General features: G+C 45.7%; 2 protein-coding genes across 2 annotated transcripts in view; both read right to left on the bottom strand.

Annotated features, from left to right (window-relative positions):
• Positions 1-12,346, bottom strand: part of LOC103721089 (protein FAR1-RELATED SEQUENCE 5-like) — a 52,667-nt gene that overhangs the window by 15,623 nt on the left and 24,698 nt on the right. The gene's annotated exons all lie outside the window — the stretch shown is intronic.
• Positions 11,094-12,050, bottom strand: LOC149768700 (uncharacterized). The gene has a single exon (XM_089925475.1). The coding sequence runs from the start codon at positions 12,048-12,050 to the stop codon at positions 11,094-11,096; it is 957 nt and encodes a 318-aa protein (XP_089781601.1).

The raw sequence follows: 12,346 nt of genomic DNA on the forward strand, positions 1-12,346 counted from the left end.
CTCACCGAGTTCTACTGCCCACTTCACCAGCCGTCCCGCATTCTCGGGGTTGCTGAGGATCTGTCGTAACGGTTGATCAGTTAAGAGGGTGACAGAATGGGCCTGAAAATAGGGGCGGAGCCTCCTGGTCGCGGTCAGCAGCGCGAAGGCGATCTTTTCAGCCTTCGTATACCGTGTCTCGGCGTCCCGTAGGACCCGGCTGATGTAGTACACAGGCTTCTGGAGCTTTGCCTCTTCCCGAACCAGCACCGCACTGACCGCGGTTGGGGAGACCGCCAGATAGAGGTAGAGCATCTCCCCTTCCTGCGGCTTGGATAGCAGGGGAGGAGACGCCAGGTATTCCTTGAGCTGGTCGAACGCTGCTTGACATTCGGCCGTCCAGAGGAAGTCTTTCGGGCGTTTTAACACCTTGAAGAATGGTTGGCAGCGTTCGGCCGATTTTGCCACAAATCGTCCGAGCGCGGCGACCCTTCCAGCGAGCTCCTGAACCTCCTTCACTTTGGTCGGAGGGGACATACCTTGGATAGCCTTGATTTTGTCCGGGTTGGCTTCGATACCCCGCTGGTTGACAATGAAACCGAGGAACCTCCCGGCCGAAGCGCCAAAGGCGCACTTCGCTAGGTTCAGCTTCATGCGAAACTTCCGCAAGGTGGTGAAAGTCTCCTCCAGATCCACGATGTGCTGGTCTGCCTGGCGGCTCTTCACCAGCATATCGTCTACGTACATCTCCATGTTCCGGCCGATTTGCTCTTTGAAGATTTTGTTGACAAGGCGCTGGTAAGTGGCGCCAGCGTTCTTCAGACCGAAGGGCATTACCTTGTAGCAGTACAGCCCCCGGTCCATTATAAAGGCAGTTTTCTCCTCGTCCTGTGGGGCCATCATTATCTGGTTGTAACCGGAGAAGGCGTCTATGAAAGACAGCAGCTGATATCCGGAAATCGCGTCGACCAGTTGGTCTATCCGCGGAAGCGGGAAGCTATCCTTAGGGCACGCCTTGTTCAGGTCGGTATAGTCGACGCACATCCTCCACTTCCCGTTCGCCTTCCGGACAAGTACAACATTTGCCAGCCACTCGGGGTAACTCACCTCCCTTATGAATCCTGCCTCCAAGAGTTTGTCTACCTCCTGGTCGACCACCCGGATCCGATCCGGGGCACAGTGTCTCTTCTTCTGCTTCACTGGCCGGTGGGTCGGGTCGACGTTGAGGGCGTGAGAAATGACCTCCGGGCCGATCCCAGGTACATCGGCCGCCGACCAGGCAAATACATCGGCATTGGCTCGGAGGAATTCCACCAACCGGGCCCGAGCTCCCGGGTCGAGATTGGCGCCGACCCGGACCACCCGGTCCCGGCGGCCTTCCTCGAGGGGAACTTCGACCACACCCTCGGCCGGCTCCCCCTGCCGCAAGGCCACCTCGTCTCTGGCATCAAGGGACTCGACGCTTAGGGCTTCTGCGGGCTTCTTCCCTTTGAGGATCGCTAGGAAACATTGCCGTGCGGTCGGTTGGTCGCCTCGGACCTCCCCGATCCCGACCGCCGTAGGGAACCGCATGAGCAAGTGGTACGTAGAGACCACCGCGCGAAGGGCGTTCAGTCCGGGTCGTCCGAGGATAGCGTTGTAGGCCGAGGGAACACGGACGACCAAGAACCCGAGTCGCACCGTGGCTTCTGCGGGTGCGACGCCCGCAGTCACAGGCAGCTCAACGACACCTTCCGCCGGGACAGCGTCACCAGTGAATCCCATGAGGGGGGTGGATATTTTGTGCAACAATTGTCTGGACAAGCCCATCTTTTGGAAGGCCTCGTAAAACAAGATATCAGCTGAGCTTCCACTATCCACAAGAACACGCCTTACATCATAGTTTGCCATAGTGAGGGAGATCACCATGGCGTCATCGTGGAGGGTCTGAACCCCCTTTACATCCTCATCACAAAAGGTGATTACATTGCCGACCCTCTGCCTCTTTGCGACGGCCGCCCCTGACGCCTCCGTCGAGCCCCCTGCGTTCCTCACGGGCCGGGGGCAGCCCCCAGTGATAGTGTGGATCACCCCCGCAACGGGTCGATTCTGCTCCCGAGGATCCGAAGGAGCCGGGTCGGCCGGACGCGGGTCTGCGGGGGGACGTCGGTCGCTCACATATCGACCGAGACGCCCCCGACGGATGAGAGCCTCGATCTCGTCCCGAAGCTGGAAGCAGTCCTCTGTGTCGTGGCCATGGTCTCGGTGGTACTCACAGTACGCCCGGGAGGGCCTCTTCCCAGGTATCCTCCGCATCTGTCTCGGGGCCGGGAGGTCCTCCCGCCCCTTGATCTCCATAAGGATCTGGGCCCGGGGAGTCAGGAGAGGGGTGTACCGGTTAAAACGTCGGGGCGGAGAACGAGGGCGTGGGGCGCCGTGGTTCTTCGCCGGCGACGGGCTTCTGCGCCGACGCTGGGGCGTCGGGCTCCTCCTCTGGCGTGCCTCTTTCCGCCTTTTCTTCCCAAGCTTTGGAGGGATCTCGACGGCCTCCTTGCTCCGGTGGGCGGCCGCCTCCTCGGCGTCCGCATACTGGTTCGCCCGGGACAACAGCTCTGGGAAGCTCCGCGGCAGGCGTTTGTCCAGGGAGAAGGTGAGTCTGCCCTTCCTGAAGCCACGCTTCAGGGCTGAAAGAGCTACCTCCTGACTCAGGTTTCGGACCTCCAGCGTAGCCCTGTTGAAGCGGGTAAGATAATCCCGCAGGCTTTCTCCCTCGTCTTGCCGGACATCAAAGAGGGAGTCGGAGACCAGTCGCCGCCGGCTACTGACGGCGAAATGAGTGATGAAGAGGCGGGTGAACTGGTCGAAGGACCGGATTGAGTCAGCCTCCAGCCCGGCGAACCACGCCCTCGCCGGGCCATGGAGGGTTGCCGGGAAAGCCTTGCAGAGAAGGGGATCTGATGCTCCGTGGAGGAGCATAAGGATCCTGAAACTCTCGACGTGATCCCGCGGGTCCGCCGCCCCGTCATAGGGCTCGATCGCCGGCATTTTGAACCCCGGCGGATTCGGGGTCCGTAGGATCCTCGAGGCAAGCGCCGGCTGGGAGGAGATCTCTAAGTCGGCGAAGGGATCTTTGGAATGGCCCTTCAGGACCTGGAGTTGTCGGTGGAGATCGTCCACCCGCCGGTCCAGGGAGCGCGACCGGTGGGTGGGAGACAAGGAGCGGCGAGAGGGGGACCGACTGGAGCGCGGGTTCCTCGAGGACTGGGGGGTCTGGGAACGCGCCCGGGCCCGCCTCTCGTACCCCGCGCAGCTCCGGTGGGAAGGTCCCGGCAGAATGGAGCGTGCTCGAGAATCCTCCTCGCGCCGGCGCTCCTCCCCATGGGAGAGGAAGGAGCGCGGGTTGAGGAGGACAGGCGAACGCTCAGGCAGCGGCGGCTCCTGAGCCCGCTGCGGCGCCCGGGACATCGCACCCTGCAGATTCTGCACCGCCTCCGCGAGGGTGCGAACCTGCTGGGTTAGCTGGTCGAACTGGGCGGCTTCGACCGTCTGAATGGGCGGTGGGGCGGTGGAGTGTTGCTGAGAGTGTGTTGGAGATGCAGCGGCCTCCCGGCCAGAGGCGCGAGAGGCCCCGCGACCGGGAGCATTGGAAGCTCCACGACCACCTCGCCGTGCCATTACGATCGCTCTAAGATCCGGGCCATTCCTCTAGCGCCAACTGTTGCTGGGGGTCCAAATCGAGAACGATTGGCACAGCGGTCTGAATGGGGTTCCCTTGGAATTACTTCGGTTGCGCTCCGCCTTCCGCCGGGAGACCTGCAAGCAAGCCTCGCACCACCACCGGGGTAGTGGGGGCCCTCCGACGATCAAGTTAGGGGAGATCGAAGGAGAAGAAGAGGTAGCAGGTAAGATAATACTCTGAAAAATCTTGCTTACCCTCTCCTTCCCCCCCCAGCCGCATATATATCAGGCTGGGGGGTTTTTTTGGGGATTGGTCATCGTGTGGCACGATGGGGTTGCCACTGACATGGTCGTTACAGGGCATCGTGGGGCAGCGCCGGGTACGGCCATGGCAGGGCGTAGTGGAGCTCTGCTTTGTACGGCTGTTACAGAAGATCGTGGGGCAGCGCCGGATACGGCCGTTGCAGGGAGTAGTGGAGCAGGGGGCCGCAGCGTGCCTCAGGAGAACAGTCTGTTGTTGTCAAGAGATTGCCGACTTGGGGTCGGATTGCTGGATCAAGGGGCACCCGACTCGGGGTCGGGCTGCGGAGCCGAAGATATCCGACCCGAGGTCGGATTGCTGGATCAAGGGGCACCCGACTCGGGGTCGGGCTGCGGAGCCGAAGATATCCGACCCGAGGTCGGATTGCTGGATCAAGGGGCAGCCGTAGTCTTCCTGGGCGCGCGTGCCGGTCACGTGGGGCATGGTGGCTAAGTTCCCCCGTAACAAAAATAAATATGATTTCTTTTAATGATGTTAAAAAAATGATATTTGTAAAAAAAATATTTTATAAAGATATAAAGATAAATATAAATTTTAAAAATATTTATATATATTTGAATTTTTAGAAGAATGTTTATAAAAAAAAACCCGAAATAAAAAGATCGGTTTTTTTATCTAACTAAACGATAGTGACCCATCCGGTCCCACCTCCCACCTCCTCGAACCCCCACTCTCGGAGGCCCTCCCCGAGCGGAGAATGGAAACCGTCGCGACCGCCTTTGCCTCCCACTTCTAAGCTTTCCTTCCTTTTCTTCTTCTCTTGTGGCCTCCTCTTCTCCTCTGATTTCCTATGGCAAGAGGCGGCGCCGCCGTCCCCAGCCGCCACCCGACTCAGGAGAAAAGCGCACCAGTCAATCAGAGCCCCCGCGTTGACGGGACGCAGGAGGACGCTGTCGGAGGGGTAGGCTCTGTCGGGTATGGTGGCCGGGGTTTCTGGGATGCCGAGGTTCGAGGAGCTCGACACTACTAACATGCTTCTCCGCCAGAGGATCGTCTTCTTGGGCTCCAAGGTTCTCACAAACACCCATTTTTATCTCATATTCTGGCTTCATTTGTTGAATTTTCTATTTAAATCGCGCATTGCTTTGAAGTGGTTTCATATGTATTCATTGAAATAAGTGTTAGACTATAATAGGTGAATGAGAAAATAGACTGCAAAATGACCCACTTGAAAGGGTGCTTCTTAGAAGAGGTATGTCTCTTCAAAAGAGTTGCATCTTTTCATTGCATCTTTGTATGATACATCTTTTCATTTAAAAGACATGATTATTAGCATGAAAGACATAACTATTCATAGGGATGTGTCTATTCATTTGAATAGAAAAGACATGTCTCTTCACTTGGTGTCTATTCTGAAAAGTCACCATGAACTCTATAAATAGAGCCTTCCTCCAACCATTCTAAACACCGAATTTTTCCAATTCATCTAGTTCTCTCATTCTAGAGTTTTTAGAGAGCATAAGTGAGTTCATTCAAAAAGAGTACAAAAACTCAGTTTTTGGTTCGCCGTACAAACAAATTGGTGTGCTCCTTTTGTTTGTGAAGATCATTGTATCCTGGGAGACAGACGCTCACGAGATCCAAAGCACCTGTGTGGAGAGCGAAATCTGTCTTAAGGACATAGTGTCAAACACTAGCCTTGATCTAACATAGTTGATTCTTCATTTGAGGTCAGATTTATTTATTCATATATTTATTATCCAATTTATTTTATAAATTCACAATACATGCAAACAACAATCTTAAGACAGATTTACACTTTTTATATTGTGTATATTGTGATTTTGTATTTATTTAATTATTTGCAAATAGTTTTATATATACACTTTATAATTCTATTTGCAAAATTTGTTCATTGTTGGTTTGCATTAACTTGACAAACTAAATTTTGATATTACTCATTCTAATTTGAGATTATTCATTTATTTAGTAATTAGAGATGGCTTTAAGTTCAAGCAATGTGGTGCCTACCGCCATTCCCATTGCCTCACATGTGAGCCATGGAGAGAAGCCCGAAAAGTTCAATGGGAACGATTTCAAGAGATGGCAACAAAAAATGTTGTTCTATCTCACTACGTTGAATCTTGTGAAGGTTCTTCGTGAAGAAGCTCCTATTCTTGCCGAGGGTGAAGAGAATGCTCAAACTATGGCTGCTGTAGAAGCATGGAAGCATTCTAACTTTCTATGCAAAAACTACATTCTCAATGGATTGGACAACACATTATATAATGTGTATAGTCCTCTCAAGTCGGCAAAGGAACTATGGAAATCCTTGGACAAGAAGTACAAAATGGAAGATGCTGGAACAAAGAAGTTCGTTGTGGGCAAATTCTTAGACTACAAAATGGTCGACTCCAACGATGTCATAAGTCAAGTTCAAGATCTCCAAGTGATCATCCATGACATTCATGCTGAAGGGATGATACTAAGTGAGTCTTTTCAAGTGGCTGCAATTATTGAAAAATTACCACCACTTTGGAAGGATTTCAAAAATTATCTCAAGCATAAGCGCAAGGAGATGAAACTTGAAGACTTGATTGTTAGATTGAGAATTGAAGAAGACAATCGAAATTCTGAGAAAAAGGTTGGAAACCATTTCATGGAGTCCAAGGCTCATGTGGTGGAAGAGGGAGACAAGACCAACAAAAGAAAAAGAAAGAATAATGATCAACAAGATACCAAGAGTGGCAATAGAAAGAGGTTCAAGGGAAATTGCTATGTGTGCAACAAACCTGGCCATCGTGCTAAGGATTGTCGCCACCGAAAGGTGCACGAGAATTTTAAGAAAAAGTCACCACAAGCTAATATAACCGAGGTGGATAAGCTAGCTTCGAATGTTGCAGAATTGAGTTTTTCTGCTGTTATATCTGTAGTAAAATAATAGATGGAGAGAAGGAAGAACTTATCAGTTGAGGCGTGATTTCACTGTCCTTAAGAATAGATCGCGCCCCTCGGAGAATGAATCTCGGTGTAGCAGGTAATGGCGGCCTATCCTCCAGGATACAACAACTGGATCACTCCAAGCGCACACTCGCAGATGCAGTGATCTTGTCGAACAGCCCAGAAGCGCTCAGAACAGAGGAGAGTATCCTCTCGGGAACAGAACAGAGGAGAGTATCCTCTCGGGAACACAGAAAACAGAGAGAGAGAGAGGCTTTCAGGAATCAGAGAGAGATTTTTTTATTTATATATATCTCTATCGGATCTGATAGGGTTTAAAAAGAAATGAAGAGGCGTAATTTAAAAGACACGTCGTTTTACCATTTACCAAGGAGGTGTTTTAAAAGACGCGACGTTTTATTAAGATAAAACAAAACAATTCAAAAAATAAAACGGCAAAAGAAACCTGGCTCAAGCCCACACCCGCGGGGGGGGGGGGGGGGGGGGGGGTGGAGGGTCCCCCTGCGCGTGATAATCGCAACGCGCCCGGTTAAACGTTTCCGGATCGGATTCGCCAATTTTGGCTTGGACCTCCATTGGGCTCATGCGCGCGTGGGCTACTTTCTTTCTTTGCTTCACCAAGTTAAAAGGTTGAATACTATATAAAGATCTTTTGAGTTTTGTTCCTTTCCAATGTGGGACTAAAAGAAAGTACACTAGACAAAAAGACAAAAGACAAAGAAGGGCAGACTCGGAATTTTGAAATATTCCAACAATCCCCCACATATTTTAAAATTCAATAATAAGTTAACGAGCGCGAGAGTTCAATGCATCAAATTGGTGTCTTTGAGACTATGAACCATTTTTAGGACTAGTAAGTATGACTTACAGAACTTTTGGTGAAACATGAAATTTCTATGAACCAAAAGTCCTTTATGTAAATCAGTGACTCATAGCCCACATTGACCTCTCAAGTTCTGGGCTTGTTCTAAACGGGTTGGTGCAAATAGGCCATGCACCTTACCTGGATATTCATGAGTGCTTTAGAGAATTGCCTAATTCTCATAGGAAGCGGCCCCACTCCCACACCCATATAGGTAGATCCATCAAGTGTGTACTGCAGGTATACACACCATCCTAAAGGACTATGGTATCCATTAAGAGCTTTACCTCATCCTTATCTACTACAGTTTGCACTATCTACACCATAGGGATGGATTTTCAAAATTAAATACGATAGTGTACTCACAGTCAACTAGCGACTTGTTATTACCCATATGAACATGCTTCATGGGATCTCCAATCACACATGTTGGGTTTCTGTCGTTATTGACTTTGATATAGGCATTAGTCCCATCCCCCTCGATGTTTCACTCACTAGTTTTCTACCTAGTGGTTTTGTCAAAGGATCGGCCAAATTCAACTCTGACTTTACAAACTCAAGAGATATAATCCCATCATCAAGCAGCTGCCTTACAATATTATGTCTCAACCTTATGTGTCTATTCTTCCCATTATAAACTTTATTCTTAGCTCGATATATAGCAGCTTGGTTATCACAAAGAATAGACACAGAAGGTGTTGGTTTATTCCATAATGGAATATCTCCCACAAGATTTCTAAGCCATTCAGCTTCAGAACCTGCCTTTTCTAAGGCAATAAACTCGGACTCCATTGTAGACCGAGCGATGCATGTTTGCTTGGATGATTTCCAAGATACTGCACCCCTACCAAGAGTAAAGATATATCCACTCGTGGATTTCATCTCATCTGAATCAGAGATCCAATTTGCATCACTATACCCTTCTAGTACAGCTGGAAATCCACGATATAACAAACCATAATTAATGGTTCCTTTTAAGTACCTTAGTACTCTATGAACAGCACTCCAATGGTCCTTACTAGGATTATGAGTATATCTACTTAATCTTCCTACTGCATAAGCAATATCAGGACGAGTGCAGTTAACTAAAAACATTAAACTACCAATGATGCGAGCATATTCTATTTGTAAAATACCATTATCTTTATTTTTTCCTTAAATGTATACTAGCATCAAATGGAGTAGATACGGGTTTACTATCATAATGCTCAAATTTTCTTAAAATTTTTTCAATATAGTGTTCTTGTGATAGCATAAGTCCATTAGAACTTCTTGTTATTTTAATCCCAAGAATTACATCAGCTTCACCCATATCTTTCATATCAAAATTTGAAGCTAAAAATTTCTTAGTATCTATAACTATATTCAAATCAGTTCCCATTATAAGCATATCATCAACATACAAACATATGATCACAACAACATTATTAACAACCTTACTATAAACACACTTATCAGCCTCATTAATTAGAAAGCCATTAGATACCAATACTTTATCAAATTTTTCATGCCATTGTTTAGGTGCTTGTTTTAATCCATATAAGGATTTTACTAATTTACAAACTTTGTGCTCATTACCAGGAACAACACAACCTTCAGGTTGTTCCATGTAAATTTCTTCATCTAATTCTCCATTCAAGAATGCAGTTTTTACATGCATTTGGTGAATTACTAAATTATGAATGGATGCTAATGCAATGAGTACTCTAATAGATGAAATTCTAGAAACTGGTGCAAAGGTGTCAAAATAATCAATATCTTTTCTTTGTGAGTATCCTTTTGCTACTAATCTTGCTTTAAACTTATCAATTGAATTATCTGGTTTTAACTTTCTTTTAAAAATCCACTTACAACCAATTGATTTAGCACCTGGAGGCAAATCAACTAAGGTCCATGTATGATTAGACATAATAGACTCTATTTCATTATTAATAGCCTCCTTCCAAAAAGGTGCATCAGCTGAAGTTATTGCTTCTTTATAAGTTTGAGGTTCATTATCAACAAGAAAGGTGTAAAAATCATTTCCAAAATTTTTCTCTTTTCTAGTTCTTTTACTTCTTCTTAAATCAATTTCATAATTTTCATGTGCCTCCTTTTCTTGTTTATTATGAGACTGAAGTCAATTTTTTCTTTACCTAGTTTCATAGGAAAGATATGTTCAAAGAAATCAGCATTTTTAGATTCTACTATAGTGTTGGGTTCCATAATATTAGATTCACATTTTAATACCAAGAATCTATAAGCAGCACTATTTAATGCATAACCAATAAATTAGCAATCAAAGGTTTTAGGTCCCAACTTTCTTTTCTTTGGTTCAGGTAATAGAACTTTGGCCAAACACCCCCACACTTTAAGATATGTAAGGTTAGGTACATGACCTTTCCATAACTCATAGGGTGTCTTACCAATTTTCTTATAAGGTATTCTATTTTGAATGTGACAAGCGGAGAGAATAGCTTCCCCCCACAAATAAAGAGGTACTCCTGAGCTTATTAACATAGCATTCATCATTTCTTTTAGAGTTCTATTTTTACGTTCAGCAACTCCATTAGATTCAGAAGAATATGGTGGGGTAATCTCATGGATTATATCTTTATCTTCACAAAATTTATTGAAGAGATTATACTCATATTCTCCTCCTCTATCAGTCCTTATTCTTTTAATTTTCTTATTAAATTTATTTTCTACTTCAGTAACATATTGCTGAAATTTTTCAAAAGTTTCATCTTTAGTCCTAAGTAGATATACCTTAGTGTATTTAGAATAATCATCAATAAAAGTTATGTAAAATCTTTTTCCTCCTCTAGTTGGAGTGTTTTTCAAATCTCCTAAATCAGAATGTATTAATCCAAGTAATTCAGTTTCTCTTTCTATTGACTTATGACTCTTTTTAGTAGATTTAGATTCTACACACACTTCACATTTATCATTCACATTTCCAAAGGTAATATTATTTAACAAGCCTAGGTCTTTCATTTTCTTGATATAAGAAAAATTAACATGTCCTAATCTACCATGCCATACATCAACAGAATCAATCAAATAAGCAAAAGATGATGTATTTTCATTCATAGTTTCAGTTACATTCAATACAAATAAACCCTGGTTACAATAACCCTTCCCAATGAAAACATTGTTCTTAGTCATTACAATTTTATCAGACTCAAAATACACTTTAATTCCAGCCTTTTCTAATAAAGATACAGATACTAAGTTCCAACGGATATTAGGAACATGCAGCACATCATTCAAGGAAAGGACTTTTCCTGATGTTAGCTTGAGGAGTACTTTTCCTTTGCCAACCACTGGCGAGGGTCTCAAATCACCCATGAACACTTGTTCTTCGCCTTCATTTAATGGAGTGTAGGAAGTCTATGCACTCCTATTGCCACAAATATGTCTGGTAGCCCCAGAGTCTACCACCCAGTCCTTTGCTGCCATAACCATGTTGGTTTCAGACACAACTGCTGCAATAATATCTGTCTCTACCAAGTTAGCATTTGGTTTAGCAGATATATCATTCCTTTTTCTAAACCTGCATTGATTAGCATAATGTCCAGGTTTTCCACAAACAAAACAAGTTCCCTTTCTTTTAAAACCAAGACCTTGGAACTTAGGTTTCTTATCATTTTTGAGATAAGGCTTCTTGAACTTTGAACGAGACCCACCTGGTTTGCTGACTATTACATTGGCTTTGGAAGTCATTTCCTTGGCCAATTGTTCTCGGTCTCTGACTCGATTTTGTTCTTCAATTCTAATATGAACAATAACATCTTCAAGACTCATATGTTTTCTTTTGTGCTTCATGCTGTTTTTATAATTTTTCCAAGACTCAGGTAATTTTTCAATCAGACAGCTGGCTAGAAAAACTTCTTGAAGTATTATGTCTTCATTTTTAAGATCAGTGACCAGCCTATGAAAATCATGGATTTGTGATGACACATCCCTATCCTCAGACATTTGAAAGTGCAGAAAATTTTCTATAGCATATTTTTGTACTCCAGCATCTTCTAACACATATTTTTTATTCAGATTCTCCCAAATTTCTGCAGCTTCTTTGTATGAACAGTAGACATCAAAAAGTTCATTGGACAGTGTACTCAGAATTGTGTGCCTACAGATTTTATTTCCATGTTCCCACTCTTTGAATTTAGTGTCAAAATCTTCAGACCCTTCTATCGGTTTTGACTGATTTAAATACCGAGCAAAATTAAGCATATCTAATGCAGAATAAACACGTTCTTGCCATCTCTTAAAATACATACCATTGAAACTCTCAATTTTAGAAGTATCAGGAATTGATCTAGCAGTAATCATAGCAGAATCCATGTCGATCTATTCTTAAGATTGTAGTAAAATAATAGATGGAGAGAAGGAAGAACTTATCAGTTGAGGCGTGATTTCACTGTCCTTAAGAATAGATCGCGCCCCTCGGAGAATGAATCTCGGTGTAGCAGGTAATGGCGGCCTATCCTCCAGGATACAACAACTGGATCACTCCAAGCGCACACTCGCAGATGCAGTGATCTTGTCGAACAGCCCAGAAGCGCTCAGAACAGAGGAGAGTATCCTCTCGGGAACAGAACAGAGGAGAGTATCCTCTCGGGAACACAGAAAACAGAGAG

Source organism: Phoenix dactylifera, chromosome 1 (genome assembly GCF_051530095.1).
Source record: "Phoenix dactylifera cultivar Ajwa chromosome 1, Ajwa_hap1_PhDact_Kaust_v1.1, whole genome shotgun sequence".
In the NCBI taxonomy this organism is placed as follows: Eukaryota; Viridiplantae; Streptophyta; class Magnoliopsida; order Arecales; family Arecaceae; genus Phoenix; species Phoenix dactylifera.